This window comes from Schistocerca americana, chromosome 2 (assembly GCF_021461395.2).
Source record: "Schistocerca americana isolate TAMUIC-IGC-003095 chromosome 2, iqSchAmer2.1, whole genome shotgun sequence".
NCBI lineage: Eukaryota > Metazoa > Arthropoda > Insecta > Orthoptera > Acrididae > Schistocerca > Schistocerca americana.
Genome location: NC_060120.1, coordinates 451,175,707 through 451,196,015, shown reverse-complemented (window position 1 = coordinate 451,196,015; position 20,309 = coordinate 451,175,707). Strand labels below are relative to the sequence as shown.

Genomic DNA, 20,309 nt, shown 5'->3' with positions numbered 1-20,309 from the left:
TATGGGGCTTGGAAGTCAGCTACAAAATTAGAATCATGGAACACTGCAAAAATATTTAGTCAGTTTAATATTAGGATGCATAGTCATTAGTAGTTTGTTCTTAAAGAATCTGTGACATATTTGTTCATACGAGGATGAGTCAAATGTAAATCTTAAATTTGTTATAACAACTAGAAATTTGGCACCGTTATCCTGTAAGTTGGTATGTGTGCTACAAACAGCATGCAGAATGGCCTGTAGGTGCCAGCATAGTGCAGATGCACACATACTGTCGCAGTATCAGTATAAAGATGGCTGCCTCACTTGCTACTTGCACCAGGGAAGAACAGCGTTCTGTTATTCAGTTTTTGTGTAGTGAAAGTATGAAACCTATTGACATTCATCGATGAAAGAAGGTGATGCATGTTTGTCACAGCAGCGAGTCTATGAATGGAGTAGGAGGTTCGCAAATTGTGTGACTTCAGTGGAAGATGCTCCTTGTCCCGGTCAGGCACAACGAGTTGTGCCTCCACAGAACACTGCAGCATTGAAGCCATAGTGAAGGAAAACTGTCAAGTGACACTGAATGACATTGCAGCATGTAAGAACTTCTTCGGCACTTTGAACAAGAGAGTGATGGCTTCCTTGCAAGAATCATTACAGGGGACAAAACCTGGGTTCACTTCCACCAACTGGAAATGAAGAGAGCAAGCAAGGAATGGTGCCATTCCTCATCACCAAAACCAAAGAAGTTTCAAACAGAATCGTCAGCAGGGAAGGTTATGCTGACTCTCTTTTGGGATGAAAAAGGCATCATTTTTGAGCATTACACGTCTCGACGGACCACTGTCACCAGTGCATCATACACAGATCTCCTAAAAAATTATCTGTGGCCTGCAATCAAATCAAAGCGACGTGGATTGCTGTCAGCAGGTGTCCTTTTGCAACACGACAATGCAAGGCCCCACACTGCCCGTACAACAGTTGCAACAATCACAGACTTGCATTTTGAGTGTCTTCCTCGTCCACCATACTCACCAGGCCTTGCTCCAAGTGATTTCCGAATGTTTGGACCACTCAAAGATGCAATGGTAGGAAAGAAGTTCTGTTCTGATGAAGAGGTACACCACATGGTTCATGAGTGGTTGTGTGGACTACCAAAAGAATTTTTTTCTAAAGGAATTTATTCGCTTTGTAAGCGCTGGAGTACTTGCATTGAGCATGGGGCAGATTATGTTGAAAAGTGATACAGCTTTGTACCACTTCTGCACAATAAATAATATTTAAAAATATATTTAAGGTTTTCATTTGACTCACTCTCATATACTACTCATCTGTTTAGTCTTTGATAACAGTGGCAAGTGAGGTGTAATAATACCATGATATTGTTACCTAAAATGATAAGAACTGAGAAAATTGACATCTCTGCTGACAATGAAAATGAAGACAATCACAGTGAAAGTGCTCTATATTTAAAACCCATTAGGCATTACTCTATCCAGTAGATATAATTCACCAAGAAGTCTACAAATCTATATACTGTTATTTGAATGGTCTGTGATAAATCATGATCTATTAATAATGTAATAAATTGCAGTGTGGAAAGAACTGGTAAGTAAGGATGAGGTGATATAGAGAACCAAATTGGATAAGTTATTAAACTGACCAATAACTGAAAGAACTTGACTGCTACATAACAAACCACCATGCCTCTGATCATATGCTCCAGCAACACTGCTTCTTGAAAGTCTTAACTTGTACTTTTTCATGTACTATTAAATAAATATCTTCATGCACGATGCAAGGGAGGGAACAGCAATTTTGAGTGCTATTGAAGCTACCAACCTCCAAATATCACTTGGCACAAATATCTGCTCCAGATATAAAACAAAAAACATATTAATTATCTATGCTCTGAGGATGAAAGAAGGAAAACAATCCACAGCTGAAGATGAAAGTAATAATACTCTAAATATAATGAGGAAATACATTGCCTGATGAAAAAAGTGGAACACTCAGAGTGGGGATGTAAACAATATGAAACTCCATTGGCTGAGAAAAAAAATATGATTAAGTGATTATAAATTTGAGACAAGTTTATAAAAAAACTTGACAGTATGAATCCATTTTTCTGTATGATGTTGCGTCCCCTCTGGGCTGGATGCATGAAGTCATTCAGTTGGGAAGTTTGTCATAAAGCCATTATATCGTCTCATCAGGCAAGCTGGCCTACAACTGTTGTAACTGGTACTTCATGTCCTGGATACTGGCTCTGAGATGGGGTTGACATCCAAACTCATCCTGCACATATTCTTTTGGGGATAGATCTGGGAATCTTGTTGGCCATGGAAATACCTGAATATGTTGCATACAGTTCGTAGAGACATGTACAGTGTGTGGTTGAGCATTGTTCTGTTGAAAAACGTCATTATACTGCCACATGAGAGGTAGCATATGAGGATGCAGGATGTCTGTCAGAAAAACCTTAATCACTACCAGCGTTGACCTGAGGTCTTATCAAATGGCTGTTCACACTATGCTGCCAAAAGTACTGCCACTGTGCCTCTCCAAAACATTGGAAGAATGGGCTTCTCTCCAGGTTGCTGCAGTACTCAGTGATTATGGTAACTCTAGGTATTGCAGAACCAGGATTCATCTTTGAACACAATGTAATGCCATTCATCAGCAGTCCATATTTCCAGGTCACCACACCACTTCAAATACAAGCATTTGTGTTGTGGTGTTAATGACAGCATATGCATAGCATGGTAATTCCATGGTCCTGCTACCGCCAGATCCTCACCAATGGTGCAGGATGACATAGCAGAGAGTCCATAAGTTGTTCTTGTATAACATTGAAATCAATCAATTTTTGACTAAACATTTTAATTGGATAGATAAAAAATTTACTCACCAAGTGGTGGCAGAAGACACACATAAAAGAATGTTATAATTAGGCAAGCTTTCAGAGCCTGTGCCTTCTTCTTCAGGCAGAGGGTTGAAGGGGAAGGAAGGGGGTGAAGGAAAAGGAGTGGAGATGTCTAGGAAAAGGGGTAGATTTCAGAAAAGGCACTCAGAACTGTGCACCAGGGGAAACTTACCAAGTCTAGCTGACTTTCCTGAAATCTACCTGTTTTCCTAGACCTCTCCAGTCCTTTCCTTTCACACCTCTTCCTTCCCCTTCAACTCTTCTGCCTGAAGAAGGAACCACAGGCTCTGAAAGCTTGCCTAATTATAACTTACTTTTATGTGTGTATCTGTCACCACTTGGTGAGTAGATGTTTTATCCATCCCATTAAAAAAAATTGTTCTTGATGGGAGGCACAGATGTGAAGGGGTTATTATGTGCCTGGTGCACAGTACAGCAAGCTTTCCTTGCGGTGGTTAGACATAATTGATTGGAAACTCTGTCAGGTGACGATAATGCTATCTCACACTAGTATGCAGTGTCTCCAGTCCTTCACAGCCTTCAGTTAAGATGTAATGTTATATCATGCCTCTTAGGTACCCTATGAAGCTTACTGAGAATTCTAAATACAAACTTTGGTGGCTGTGCTGTGTCACAGAGCATTACAACTCTATAATCATTCACTTACCCACCAATGGTGTATACATGTTCTAAGTTACAATGGCATCTGACCATGTCTTCTGGGTGCTTCACTTTTTGTCAGGCAGTGCATTTTATTTTTATGCTTCTCGCAATTTTGAATATATAGTTTTATGTAAGAATAAGTGTGCTCTTGATTTTTTATATCTATGTATTAAGGAAATAATTGTTGCTTTCAGTTTGTAGTTGTGGATGGCACTACCATTTGTTGCAGGCTGGTGTTCTCTCTGGAGTGCCTCATGCTTGCAGGATGATGTTTGCATTCCTTATTTCTGCCATCTGTGATTACATGTTAGTAAAAGAAGTTACTTCAAGGACAAATGTACGAAAATTTGCAAATTTTGTCTGTAAGTGTCATTTCTCTGCTAATAACATAAATGATAACTGTGTATAACAGTGAAAATCCACCCAAAATAAATGTAGCTTTTCTTACGTAATCTCTTCCACTTGAAATTTACTTGGAGATTAAAAAATTTTCTACACCAATTATTTGAGAACCTGTAAATTTGGTGTATAAGCACAAAGTTTTGCTTTGATACATCAGCGGCTTTTTATAACAGTGAAAAGTCTATACAGATTACACTACACTGAATGGATTTAATAGCTTCTGAGCTTTGAATTCAACCAATTTCTACTTAAAACCACTGGGTGTGAGAAGAGGCATATGTACTCCCTTTCATTGCTTGAATCTGAAAGCATTAAAAATGATTGATAAGTTTGGAAGATGGAACAGTAATAGATTTTGATCACAGTACTCTATGATTCACTCTAACTGTGTTACCTCTGTCATTACATTATATAGCTTAGGCTGATTTAGAATATGTATTGCTAATTAACTCATTATTAAAATGCAACATTTTTCATTAATTTATTTGATTTATATATTTTAGTACCATGAGATCCTGCACTATTTTCTTAAGGACCAAATAAGGAAGATACTTTTCTTTCATCTGGAAGTAAAATATTAGTTATACAGAACTGAAATATGAAACTTGTATATGCCATGTAGTTCCATACATAACAAACATATACAATCACTTGCTTGATGAAAGATCCACACCAAAAGACTGGACAGTTGCACAGGCCACACCAGTATTCAAGAAAGGTGGTTGGGGTAATCCACTAAATTACAGGTCCATATCATTAACATTGATATAGAGCAGAATTGTGGAACATACATTGTGTCAAACATTATGAATTACCCCAAAGAAAATGATCTATTTGCACATAGTCAACACAGATGCTGAAAACATCATTCTTGGAAAACACAACTAACTCTTTACTCACGCAGTGTTGAATGCTATTGAGTCCATATTTCTAGATTTCCACAAGGTTTTTGACACTGTACCTCACAAGCGGCTTGTAATCAGATTGCATGCTTATGGAATATCATCTCAGTTATGTGACTGAATTCATGATTTCCTGTCAGGGAAGTCACAGTCCTTAGTAATTTATGGAAAGTCATCAAGTAAAACAGAAATGATTTCTGGAATTCTCCAAGGTAGTGTTGTAAGCCCTCTGCTGTTCCTTATCAATATAAATGATTTGAGAGATAATCTGAGCAGCTGTCTTACATTGTTTGCAGATGATGCTGTCATTTGTCATCAAGTAAAGTCATCAGAAGATCAAAAGAAATTGCAAAATGATTTAGAAAAGATATCTGTATTGTGCAAAAATTGGCAATTGACCCTAAATAATGAAAAGTGTGTGGTCATCCATATGAGTGCTGAAAGGAATTCATTAAACTTCAGTTACACGATAAATCAGTCAAATTTAAAGGCCATAAATTCAACTAAATACCTAGGAATTACAATTACAGTCAACTTAAACTGGAAAGAACACAGAAAATGTAGTGGGGAAGGTGAGCCAAAGACTGTTATTTATTGGCAGAACACTTAGAAAACGCAACAGATCTACTAAAGAGGCTGCCTACACTATACTTGTCCATCCTCTTTTGAGTACTGCTGTGTGGTGTAGGATCCAGATAGGATTATCAGAGTGTATCAAGAAAGTTCAAAGAAGAATACCATGTTTTGTATTATTGTGAAAGAGTGGAGAGAGTATCATTGACATGATACAGGAATTGGGGTGGACATTTTTAAAACAAAGTTGTTTTTCGCTGCAGCAGAATCTTCTCATGAAGTTTCAATTACAGATTTTCTCCTCCGAATGCAAAAACATTTTGTTGATACCAACCTACATAGGGAGAAGCAATCGTCATAATAAAATACAATAACTCAGAGCTAAATATAAAGGTGTTAGTTTTTTCCTCATGCTCTTCAAAATTGGAATAATAGAGAATCTATTGTGAAAGTGGTTTGATGAACCCTCTGCCAGATACTTAAGTGTGATTTGCAGAGTATCCCTGTAGATGTAGATAGACATATTGCTCCAACCAATCAGAGTGTCTTTGCTTATTCTGCTCACCTTAGCTGTCTTTGTTGCTCCTATTGCCCTCATGACAATCTACATTTCCATGTATCTTGATGTGAACTCATTGATCAATGAGTTAACATCAAGGTGCTTAGAAATATACTGTCATAAGGGATTAGATTTTTTTTTAAATTTTTTTTTACAGATGTCCAAATATACTGTAGAAACTACAAGAGTGCTCTATCTACCATAATGTTTGACACTGATTGCTTTCTACTAGACCAACTACTGACCAGACAGGCCACAAGTAATCTAACCACAAGTAAAACTCTTCTCAAGTGACCAAATGTGAGATTATAAATACCCACTGATTCAAGTTAATTTTAACTGTCTGCATCATGCTGTACATCAATGGCTTTACTGTGCCATATTCCATGGAACAATTATCATTATTTATTACCTGTCTAACATCATGTTCCTACATTATCTCCTCTGTACTTTAGTTGCAGTTACCTCCTGACAACAACCAGTATTTCCTTACCAAATGTTGTAATTAGATTCAGAGTAGTAGAACACCAAACTACTTCTACATCCACAAGCGCAGTCTTATCACTTACTTTGTTCATGACTATTTTCCTCTGACTTCTCTCTAATTCACAGCTCAGGATTTATTTTTATCTTTGGGTCATCATGCTGATAGATTCTGCAGCATAATTTGGTAAATAATTTTCTCCATATCTTCTTGAACTGAAATCCATTGCCTCCAGTCAACCACATCAGTTTTATTTCTGTATTAGGTCATTATACTAAATGTTGGTCTGACTTTGTTTTGCACAAAGTTTGTTTTCGTAACTTCTCACATTTACTCCTATATATTTCTTTCATTGCTACATATTTTCATATTCCATTATCTGAGTCACTATCTTAGGTGCTAGTTGATCCATCTTTTCCTTAATCCCTTGACTTTTCAATTTCTTATTTCCTCTAAATATTAATTTATGAATAAAACTGCCACAGATCATATGTTAGTAGTAATTTATCCTGTAGTGAAGTAGAAGTGGATAGTTCCTGTGAATTATTATGGGTGGAGGTTACACTCAACAACCGAGCTAGGTTAATAACGGCTCCTTTTACCGACCTCCCAACTCAGCAGCATTAGTGGCAGAACAACTGAGAGAAAATCTGGAATACATTTCACATTAATTTCCTCAGCATGTTATAGTCTTAGATGGAGATTTCAATTTACCAGATATAGACTGGGACACTCAGATGTTTAGGACGGGTGGTAGGGACAGAGCAATCGAGTGACATTATACTGAGTGCACTAACCGAAAATTACCTCTAACAATTAAACAGAAAACCGACTCGAGATAACATCTTGGACCTACTGATAACAAACAGACCCGAACTTTTCGACTCTGTAAGTGCAGAACAGGGAATCAGTGATCATAAGGCCGTTGCAGCATCCCTGAATATGGAAGTAAACAGGAATATAGAAAAAGGGAGGAAGATTTATCTGTTTAGCAAGAGTAATGAGGCAGATTTCATACTACCTAATAGATCAAAATGAAAATTTCTGTTCCGACACTGACAATGTTGAGTGTTTATGGAAAAAGTTCAAGGCGATCATAAAATGTGTTTTAGACAGGTACATGTCGAGTAAAACTGTGAGGGATGGGAAAACCCCATCGTGGTTCAACAACAAAGTTAGGAAACTACTGCGAAAGCAAAGAGAGCTTCATTGCAAATTTAAACACAGCCAAAACCTCTCAGACAAACAGAAGCTAAATGATGTCAAAGTTAGCGTAAGGAGGGCTATGCGTGAAGTGTTCAGTGAATTCAAAAGTAAAATTCTATGTACCGACTTGACAGAAAATCCTAGGAAGTTCTGGTCTTACATTAAATCAGTAAGTGGATCGAAACAGCATATCCAGACACTCCAGAATGATAATGGCATTGAAACAGAGGATGACACGCATAAAGCTGAAATACGAAACACCTTTTTCCAAAGCTGCTTCACACAGGAAGATGCACCGCAGTTCCTTCTCTAAATCCTCGCACGAACGAAAAAATGGCTGACATCGAAATAAGTGTCCAAGGAATAGAAAAGCAACTGAAATCACTCAACAGAGGAAAGTCCACTGGACCTGATGGGATACCAATTCGATTCTACACAGAGTGCGCAAAAGAACTTGCCCCCCTTCTAACAGCCGTGTACCACAAGTATCTAGGGGAGCGGAAGGTTCCAAATGATTGGAAAAGAGCACAGGTAGCCCCAGTCTTCAAGAAGGGTTGTCGAGCAGATGCTGAAAACTATAGGCCTATATCTCTGATATCGATCTGTTGTAGAATTTTAGAACATGTTTTTTGCTCGCGTATCATGTCATTTCTGGAAACCCAGAATCCACTCTGTAGGAATCAACATGGATTCTGGAAACAGCGATCGTGTGAGACCCAACTCGCTTCATTTGTTCATGAGACCCAGAAAATATTAGATACAGGCCCCCAGGTAGATGCCATTTTCCTTGACTTCTGGAAGGTGTTCAATACAGTTCTGCACTGTCACCTGATAAACAAAGTAAGAGCCTATGGAATATCAGACCAGCTGAGTGGCTGGATTGAAGAGTTTTTAGCAAACAGAACACAGCATGTTGTTCTCAATGGAGAGACGTCTACAGACATTAAAGTAACCTCTGGCATGCCACAGGGGAGTGTTATGGGACCATTGCTTTTCACAATATATATAAATGACCTAGTAGGTAGTGTCGGAAGTTCCATGCGGCTTTTCGCAGATGATGCTGTAGTATACAGAGAAGTTGCAGTATTAGAAAATTGCAGCAAAATGCAGGAACATCTGCAGTGGATAGGCACTTGGTGCAGGGAGTGGCAACTGACCCTTAACATAGACAAATGTAATGTACTGCGAATACATAGAAAGAAGGATCCTTTATTGTTTGATTATATGATAGCGGAACAAACACTGGTAGCAGTTCCTTCTGTAAAATATCTGGGAGTATGCGTACAGAATGATTTGAAGTGGAATGATCATATAAAATTAATTGTTGGTAAGGCAGGTGCCAGGTTGAAATTCATTGGGAGAGTCCTTAGAAAATGTAGTCCATCAACAAAGGAGGTGGCTTACAAAACACTCGTTCGACCTATACTTGAGTATTGCTCATCAGTGTGAGATCCGTACCAGGTCGGGTTGAGAGAGGAGATAGAGAAGATCCAAAGAAGGGCGGCGTGTTTCGTGACAGGGTTATTTGGTAAGCGTGATAGTGTTACTCAAACTCAAGATAGTGTTAGCAAACTCAAGTGGCAGACTCTGCAAGAGAGGCGCTCTGCATCGCTGTGTAGCTTGCTGACCAGGTTTCGAGAGGGTGCGTTTCTGGATGAGGTATCGAATATATTGCTTCCCCCTACTTATACCTCCTGAGGAGATCACGAATGTAAAATTAGAGAGATTTGAGCATGCATGGAGGCTTTCCAGGAGTCGTTCTTCCCACGAACCATACGCGACTGGAACAGGAAAGGGAGGTAATGACAGTGGCACGTAAAATGACTGTTGGGTGGCTTGCGGAGTGTAAATGTAGCTGTAGATGTAATTTGATTTACTGATTTGATCTCATCAGATGTGAACATCCTCTGATATTTTGTGCTGTTGTGGCTACATATTAGATAAGCACACACAAAGTGTGTTGATTATCATACCAAGTAGTGCTTTCAACCTTTAATGTATTGCCATGACAATAAATATCTTAAGATGCCCACGTCTGATTAACAAAACTAGTCACTAAATCAAGTAATATGAAACTTGTGGTGGTTTTATTTGTACATTAATTACAATGGTCCCTAAGTCCCATGCCAATGATGTTAGAATTTGCTAAGTCTTCTAAGTATTTTGTGTGTTTTTTTCAAAGCTAACTGATTTTGAAGGAAAATGATCTCTACTGACAACCATCTGTAAATTTCAAAAATGGTACTGTTTACCCATTTTGTCACTGCAATTTATTTTTCTGATGTCCATAAATTTACAATTTTGTAATTTAGTTGTTAATACCTTTTTCACTATAATTTGCCACTTTAATTCCAACATACTTCCTTCAGCCAAGAGCCAACTGAAAGAGAGCCAACTTGGACCACTTGTACCATTGTTTGCATGTTGTGGTGGAACTGTTTGCTGTGCAGTAAGCAGATATTGCATTGATTTGTTAACTGCTTAATGAAAGGTGAATGAATGCCAAAAAATTTACAAAAAACACTTCCAAAATTACCCAGGAGTGTAACTAAAATGATATTTATATGTGAGCTATGCCCTTGCATAGTTGGTAACTGAAGTCAACCACACAACAAGCATATTTATTATTTCAACACATATAGAGCTGCAGGCCCTCAGACATTTCCTCAATGGAGAAATCACTGCATGAGACTAGATTGAACCCTACTTCTCATCAGTAGCCACTCAGCTATATTCATAATTCTTGTTTATGTGTGAGACATAAACATATTTGTAAGAGACTCCTTCCACCTCAACAGTAATAGATTCTTGCCCAAAACAGTCACTGTTGCCATTAGGATATTATTGTTGTTATGGTCTTCAGTCTGAAGACTGGTTTGATGCAGTTCACCATGCTTCCATTATGGCATTACTGACACAAAATAAAACTCTTCTTTTTGTTCAAGGAAGTCTGCAGTATCTCAGATGCGTTCTCTCCTCATTTGTTCTCATGTGCACTAGAATAACAAAAGTGTTTTGTCTCATTCTATCCATTTATAATCTTATTTTTGATACACAGTCACATCTTACAAAATTTTTCTCTGTCAGTATATTTCTTCTGCCTAATCCTTGTTGTTAGCACACAGCAGTCAGTAGATTAAATTACTTTAACAAGATTCAAATAAACAAGCAAACTTAATTTGGACAATATCTGCATTTACCCAACATTACCCCTCATCAGATGCTATCATAAAATTAAGGTGTAATTGTGTGACATTCATCAATCAAATTTACATCCATGAGTTTTTCTGCATTCTTTTATTACCTCTATTCTTCACCCTATTTCAGTTTATTATGCTATAAACACTGACTGTATAAAAATGGAAGTAGATATGTTCAGCTTTGTTATAAATCATATATCTCCTTTGCTGTGATGCTGAAGCAAAAGTGATATGAGAAACAAAGTGAAATGTAAACTGGGTTTCTGTAAACTCCAGAATGTGTTGATCAGCTTTCTGTTAGACAGATGAGAAAGTGAAGAAAAGCATAAGACATTTCCAAATAGCAAAATGATATGCCAGTTTATAATATTTCAAATATTATGTTATTTGACAGATATTTATGTAAAACCATTTTATGTCATAGATATCAATCTAAAGTTAAATGCTAAACAGACTTAAATAATATAATACTTTTAATGATGGCATTCAAATTACATATTAAAGAATGAAATGGGAATAGTTTTTGTTTTGTCAGAGTATAATATTTAACTTTGTAATTTGAGTTTTTCACATTTTCCTTTCCTGATAATTCTGCTAATGAAAAGTTTATGATACAATTATGAAGGATGTAAGTAATTCCAATATTGTGTTGGTATCAGGATCAACAACTCAATATGTTTGTAATTTATTAAGTAAGGTTTCCTTCGGGATTTTTTCTATCCCCCTCTGAGAAAATAAAAAACTTAGCATCACCAAACAATTTAAAGACAGCATCATCAAACAAGTTAAAGATACACCATAAAACTTGCAAAGGACTCCATCAGCAAATTGTAGTAAATAAGGTAAAGTCTGAACCTCCTCACCAATGTGTAAAAAAATTAAACAAAAAAATTCTTGATCTAAAAGTATTCATCCATAATGTACAAGGGCTCAAAACCAAACTTAATGAATTAGAAATTTTGTTATCAAGTGCAAGTGAACTGTCAGATACACAGATATTATGTATTAATGAACATTTCATGAAGTCTTTTGAAATAGAAAGTGTTGTGATACCAAATTTTAAACTCATAGGTCACTTCTCAAGAACATCTTACAAAGGTGGAGGTAGTTGCATATTTGTAAAAGACAACATTACTGCTACACCTCTTGATATTTGCAATTCGTATAGTATTGAAAAAGATATAGAAATGTCAGGTGTAGAGCTTACAGATCTAAATGTTTATATAATAGCACTTTACAGGTCACCCTCTGGTAACATAGGGACTTTCTACAAAAATTTAGCACCAGTAATAGCAAATCTAAGTAAAAGAAAATCATATAGTGTTCTAATATGTGGTGACTATAATATAGATTTTCTCTCAGAAAACTCTAGCCATCTAAGCATTAAAAATTTTATGAACAGCTACAACCTAGACCTAATGGTTAACACTCCAACCAGGATAACAAATCACAGTACCACTTGTCTGGATCAAGTAGCAAACAATATAAATTGTACTGTATCCTCCATCAAACTAGGATTTTCAGACCACAATGCATTAATTATGCAGATCTGGTTGCAAAATAACAGTCACGAACACAATAAAATCACTGTACAGAGGAGAAACTTCAATAAAACCCACATGCATACTTTCCTCTTTGATATACAAAATGAAAACTGGCAAAATGTATATGAGGCTCAAACAGTAGACAGCAAATATGAAGCATTCTTGGATATTTTCTGTTATTATTTTAATTGACACTTTCCCTTACAAACAAAATGTATCAACAAAGATAGAAAACTCTCCAGCTGGATCACCCCAGGAATCATTAGATCATCACAAAGAAAAAGAGAACTTTTTGACATCAGCAAATCCAAACTAGGCAGTAGTGAAGCATTTAAGCCATACTTTGCTCTATATAAAAAGATATTCAGAAACGTAGTAAATGCAGCCAAAAAGCTACAGAATGATAACTACCTCAAATTGTCATCAAATAAGAGCAAAAGCATGTGGCAACTTATTAACATGAATACTAATAGAGGAAAACAACTACAAAGTGATATTAGCTTAAAAATAAATGGAAAATTAGTCTCCAGTGGGAAAGAAACAGCAGAGGAATTCAATAACTACTTTACAGAAACAGTAGAAAACCTGGCTAACCATCTTAAAAATAGCTGTCCCTTACAACTAGAACCAAACTTATGCTCTGAGACTATATTTTTAAGGCCTACATCTGAAATTGAAATAGAAAAGACACTTCATAGCAAAATTAAAAAAAAAAATCATCTGCTGGACAAGATCAAATTCTATGATTCCTCCTTCATAATTGCAGTAACTTTATCAGTAAACCCCTAGCCCACATAATAAACTTCTCATTCCTGAATGGTGCATTTCCTGGTATGCTCAAAATTGCAAAAATTATACCTGTCCACAAAAAAGGAAGCAAAGAGGATCCCAGTAATTATCGACCCAATGCACTGCTTTCAACTTTCAGTAAAGTATTTGAATATATAATGGCCACCAGAATCATGTCCTTTCTAGACAAAGAAAGTATCCTGTCACCTGCTCAGTTCAGCTTCCAAAGTAAAAAAGCTACAACTGATGCAATACAAGAATTTCTGGATCATGCACTGGAGCTTGTGGACAAAAAACTCCCAGCCATAGGTATCTTCCTAGATCTAACAAAGGCATTCGACATGGTTAATCATAGTATACTTTTGAAAAAGATGCATTCCTATGGAATAAGAGGAAATGACTATGACTGGTTTAAAAGCTATCTAGAAGATTGACAGCAGTATGTAGAATTAAATGAAACTAAGCTCTCAGGTACAGCTAGCACTGTACATTCCTCCATACATACCATAAAGCAAGGCATTCCCCAAGGCTCCATCCTGGGCCCCTTGCTGTTCTTACTTTACATAAATGACCCTCCTCACAGCCTACCAGACACAAAAACCCTTTTGTTTGCTGATGACACCTCTATACTCATATCTGCGCCTGAACAAATTCTCCAGTCTAATATAGATAGGACCACAGATCAAATAAGTCGATGGCTTCAAAGTAACAGGCTGCTGCTTAATGCAAAAAAGACAATTGTAATAACCTTCCACACTGCCCAAAACAGAAATCCATTACTACCAACTATATCACTGGAAAAAAATAATGTTAAACTTGAAAATGAAATAAAATTTTTGGGGGTCACTATTAATGATACACTCACATGGAAAAGGCACATTGACGTTACCAGCACAAAACTGAGTAAAGTATGCTTCATGATTAGATCAATAAGGAACGTCACTAACACAAGTACCCTAACCACAATGTACCATGCACTCTTTCACTCTGTACTTAACTACGGAATCATCTTCTGGGGCCAAAATTCTGAATCAATTAAGATATTCAAACTGCAAAAGAAGATAGACAGAACAATTATGTTCAAAAAACAAAGAGACACTTGTAAACCATTATTTAAGAAACTAAATATTTTGCCTCTCCCATGCCAATACATACTAGAATTATTATTCTTTACCAAAAAAAGTATCAACAAAATTAGCAAAAATATGGATTACCACGATTATGACACAAGATCAAAAACCTCTCTAAGAATACTTCCCCACTCAACAAAACTGTATAGTGATGGTGTCAAGTGCATGGGAATAAAATTATATAATCATCTTCCAACTTTTATACAAGAAATCCAAGAAATAAATAAATTCAAACAGACAGTGAAATCTCTTTTAATAAAAGACTGCTTTTATACCATCCAGGAATATTTGGAATCAAAATTGTCTTAGTGCATGATAATGTATCAGAGCTGAGTGTTGTTAAGTCAATTTTGTCACATCATGTAACAATTCTCTGTAAAGCTGTAACTTTAAGTAACATACTTTTGTAGGTAATGTAAAATAATCATTCTTCTGTGTTCTTGTTTACTGTTTTAGACTCCTGTAAACTGTATATTTGTATTGACTTATCCCATATCAGTTGTACAAGCCATTGTACTGATTTGATCTATGGGACAAATAATAAATAAATAAATAAATAAAAATAACATTTTTATTAGTGGCTAGTTTTGAACTCTTGTTATTTCCAAACTGTTACGAATATTAGAAGATACAATTTTATTAACAAAACATGAAGTACAACATTTTCAAACATTTTGTGTTTTTTTAAGCCTCAGTTGCTACTAAATGTTGCCAAAATTATGTGTCCTTGTTTCAGCCTGTGCTTGCCAGGGAGTTATGATGCTGGCCCTAGCATTTTGTGGATGTAATGCAATTGCTGCAGTTATTTGCATTGCAGCTGCCACAGGCTTTAGTGGTGGACAAAGTTCTGGACCACTTGCTACCTATGTTGACCTATCCCCCAACTATGCAAGTAAGTAATATAACAATTCATACAGTAAATGTCGCACCTCCTTAATACTTATCAATAGACACTACATAGCGAACATATATCTGCCATGCTAGTGTGTTCTCAATGACTAATCTACACCAGTTTTAGCAACAGTGCTTAACTTAAGTGTCATAAACCAATATACTTGTTTGTCACTCAGTGCTTTAGAATTTTACAATAGATGATTCATTCTAAGTTGCCTGCTTTTTCATGACTTTGATGTCTTGAAGTCACACAGGTACAATTCACACTATCACATCATTACTCTGTTCCAGCAAGCCATGTGTGGTTCTCTATGAGCCTCCTCCATGCTGCTTCTATGATTAATACTTATAGTTCTTATACAAATGGAAGAAAAAATGGGATTCTACATTCCACGGATTATTTGTTCATTAGGGACAGAGTACAAGTTCAGACTAAATAAGGATATGGAAGGAAATCATCTGTGGCCTTTTCATAGGAACCATTTAGCTTGTGTACTTACAGAAGCCATGGAAAATTTTTTTCCGGGTGACTGGATGATAATTAAAACCACTATTTCGCCTTATGTGAGTTCAGTGTCTTAGCACTGTTCCCGCTCGTGTTGTCTAGTTCATGTATTTGACACCAGGTCATGCCTCTATTTTTTATGCCCTTAAAGATTTGCATCTCCAACACATTATGAGGTGTTCATCATTGTATCTTCCCAGAATCAAAGTTTGGGACAGACTATTTTCTTTACATGGTGATACTACTGTAATTGTTTTACTTCATAGGCCATCAGCATGCTTCTTCCTGAACTACATGTTGCCAGAGATCTTCATTTTTTTTATTTTAACTAGTGTTGACTTTTCTAGGTATCAACATTTAGTTGGCTATGGACAACTCTTTTCTGTTTTAGTTATTACAACTGCCTCCAAACCATACCTCAGTATAATTATAAATTAACATTTTTTACATGCAAAAATCTATTATCTCAATATATATATTATCTCAATATAATATACTACATGTTAGAATTTGGAAACTTTTTGTATTCTGTTGTGAGTCATGGCATATTTTATTATCTGGAGAGACAATACTACTTACATAGAGAAAAGTATATGCAATTTCTGGCTCTTCAACTGAATTTCTTAGATGACTTTCCATATAGAAGGCAAGCAATTAGAGTCTTCTCAAGCCTGTCCACGATCCAGTGAAATAACAGTATTTCATTCTTGAGGTGCTCAGGAATTGTTATTATGACTGGGAGTTACACTTTAGGCACTCCATACAAAATCTGGAAGCCAGTCTGAAAACCAGTAACATTTATTTAACTGTATTTCTCAAAACAAAGTTGCTCATTTCATAGGCAAGAAAACAACAGTCTGAGGAAAGATATTATATACACAGAGATATGCTCATAACTGATAACAGGTATTACACATTTATTAAATTGTTTACATTTCTAAGGCAAATAGTAGATGTAGGGTGTTATAGGCTGCAGATATTACAGACCGCAGTTTCTCTAAGTAAGAACATTCAGATTTGGCAATTTTACTGAATTGAAAAGGAGTTTCAGTGTTAAAATGACTCATTAGCAACCAACAACACAGAACTGCATTGGTTATCCAAATCAGTTTGCTATATGAAAAGGGAGAAAACACAACACAAGAAACACACACAGCAATAGAGAGGCTGGAATGGGTTGTACCGAAAGTTTTTTCCCCAGGAGATTATCAAGTGTTGTGGGTTTGCTGATATTTATTACACATATTAAAATATTATTTCACTGATTGCATTCTACTTTATATATTAAAGAGTTATCTGCAAGTGACAGGAAAATAGTTTTTTTGAGTGGGAAATTATACGTTATTGTGTTAACATTTGTTTTAATGTATTGAGTGTGTCCATGATTGTTGATCAAGCTATCTACATCTGCATACATACTCTGCAATGGACCATATGGCACGTGGTGGAGGGTACCCCGTGCCGCTATTACTCATTTCCTTTCCTATTCCTCTTGTGGAGGAAAAAACAACTATCTATGTGCCTCCGTATCAGACCTAATTCCTTGTCTTGTATCTTAATCTCCCTTACACAAAATGTATGTTGGTGGCAGTAGAATTGTTGTGCAATCAGCTTCGAATGCCAGCTCCCTAAACTTTTACAATAGTGTTGCTTAAAAAGAATGCGCCTTCCCTCCAGTGATTTCTGTATAAGTTCCCAAAGCAATATTTGTATGTTGTTCGAATCTACTGATAACAAATCTAGCAGCCCATATCTGAATTGCTTGTATGTCTTCCTTTAATACAATCTAGTACAGATCACCAGCAGACGAAGCAAACCTTCCCAAAATTACCCCAATGAATCAAAGTCAACCATTTGCCTTACCTACCACAATCTTCACATGCTCATTCCATTTCACATCACTTTGCAGTGTTACATCCATATATTTAAACAATATGGTGTGTCAAGCAGGACACTAGTAATATGTATCTGAAAATTATGCATTTGTTTTTCTACTCACTCATATTATCTTACATTTTTCTACATTGAGAGCTAGTTGTCATTCAGCACATTAATCAGTAAATTCGTGTAAGTCATCTTGTATCCTCCTACAATTACTCAACTTCAACACCTTTCCATACACAACAACATCATTAGTAAACAACAATAGGTTGCTGACCACACTGTCCACCAGATCATTTATGTATATAGAAAATAATAGCAGCCCTGTCCCACTTCCTTGGAGGACTCTTGACAATACCCTTGTCTCTGATGAGCACTGATCATTGAGGGTGATGAACTGGGTTCTATTACTCAAGAAGTCTTTGAACCACTCACATATCTTGGAACCTATTCCATATACTTCTGCCTTCGTTAACAGCCTGCAGTGCGGGACCATGTCAAATGCTTTTTGGAAATCTAGGAGTGTCAAATCTGCCTGTAGCTGTTCATCTGTAGTTCACAGGATAAAAGGGTAAGCTGAAATTCACACAAGCAACGCTTTCTGAAGAAGTGCTTGTTTATGGACACAAGCATATCTGTCCCGGAGGAAATTTAACACATCTGAACTGAGACTATTTTCAAATATTCTGCAGCAAGCCAATGTTAAAAATATTGGTCTGTAATTTTTCTGGGCTGTTCTTTTATGCTTCTTATATACAGGAGTCACCTGCACTTTTTCCTAGTTGCTTGGGACTTTGTGCTGGTTGAGATATTCATGATAAATGCAAGCTAAGTAAGTGGCCAGTGCTGTAGAATACTCTTTGGAAAACCGAACTGGGATTCCATCCATACCTTGTGACTTACTTGTTTTCAACACTCTCAGTTGTTTCTCTACACCAGGAATGCTTATTACTATGTTGTCCATATGGTACTGTATGCAACGGTCAAACACTGGTATTTTTCTATGATTCTCCTGTGTGAGCAATTTCGTAAACATGAAATTTAAAACTTCAGCTTTCATTCTGATATCTTCAACTGCCACACCAGACTGGTCAATGAGTGACTGGTTGGAAACCTTGGACAAGCTTAGCAATTTGTCATAGGACAAAATTTTCTTGGGTTCTCAGACAGAACTTTTGTGAACGTATGACAGTTGTAATTGTTGTACGCTTTGTGCAGGGGTCTTTTTACAGATGCAAGAATCACTTCTAACATTAGCCTGTCTTTATTTGCATGTTCTCTTTTGGACCAAGGGTGCACTGCCTTTGCTTCCTACTCATTTTCCAAATTTTGTTGTTAAACCACAGTAGGTCTTTTTCATCCTTTGTCTACTTACTGGGCGCATACTTCTCCAGAGCATGATTTTCAATCTGTTTAAACTTTGGCCATAATTCCTCTATGTACATTATACTGGAAATAAATGCTCTTTCTAGCAGAACCACTCTCCTAACCTTTGTGTCTGATTTATTAACTTTTGTAACCATAGTTGCTATGATGACATCATGATCACTAATCCCTGTCTATATAATGACACCATTGGTAAGGTCTGGGGTGTTTGTAGCTACAAGGTCTAAGATATGTCCATTACAGTTGGTCTGTCGAACTAGCTGCTAGAATTGTCACAGTAGAATTAGGTGGCCAGTGAAAACACCCAACAATTAACTTACTTACCAAACGAAAGCATTGTTATGTTGACAGAGACAATAACAAACACAAACAAACACAAATTTCAAAAGTAGGGGCCTATTGCTTCTGCATATACCAGCCTAAACTCTGACTCCTCTTCAATTACAAATCACAGAGTTTTGGAAGTCCAGTGTACATCATTTGCTTTGTTAACTCATTCATTTAACTTAAGACTTGCCACATCATACAACAGGATAGTATTGTAGAAATTATTCACTGCGGAACACATACCACTCACAGAATTGATATCTTCAATCAGCATCATCATTGATTAGGGGATGTAATAATGCATGCTTATATGGCTTCAGATGTAATGTCTTAAACTTCTACTGGAAAATTGTAGTTCCTTAGAAACAGTTCTTGCAGATTTCTTGGGCTATTGAAGGAATGTCTATGTAACATGCTGCAGATTTTCGTCAGTGGTTACTAATTTTCAGCAGCCACTGTGTGGTAAGTCAGCTATAGAACCTCACATTGAACCTCCAGTTTAATTTGCAGATAGCTTGCTGGTATGGTGGCTGTGTATGCATGCATTTTCAATGAAAGAGTGTCTTAAATCTTCATAATCTCAATATCATTTTGATACCTGTGAAAGAGACATACACTGTTCTGTAGACAATTTTCTGTTTATAACATGCACTTTATGCATTGATAGTGAATGCACAAATGATGTCAAGGCCCAGTGTGTCACTTGTAAATAACAAACTAGTTCTGCCATAACTCTTTAAACAAATTTCACTGCAGGCAGGTTTGGTGATTTTCCATTGTAGGTGATTTTACTTAATTACTGAACTAAAATTTAATCATGGACAGAAATGCACAATTGTTAACTGTTGGCATGGTGACTTAGGGCTTTAAAATGTCTACAAACTTGTGCAAATGAATTTACATGTGGCAACATAGTCAACACTTTATACAGACATATTTTACATAAACAGTTTTGT

General features: G+C 36.5%; 1 protein-coding gene across 1 annotated transcript in view; it reads left to right on the top strand.

Moving 5' to 3' along the window:
* Positions 1-20,309, top strand: part of LOC124595764 (sialin-like) — a 111,897-nt gene that overhangs the window by 70,949 nt on the left and 20,639 nt on the right. The window contains exons 7-8 of the mRNA XM_047134645.1: positions 3,801-3,933; positions 15,097-15,252. Coding sequence (XP_046990601.1) covers positions 3,801-3,933; positions 15,097-15,252 — 289 coding nt within the window. The remainder of the gene's footprint in view (positions 1-3,800; positions 3,934-15,096; positions 15,253-20,309) is intronic.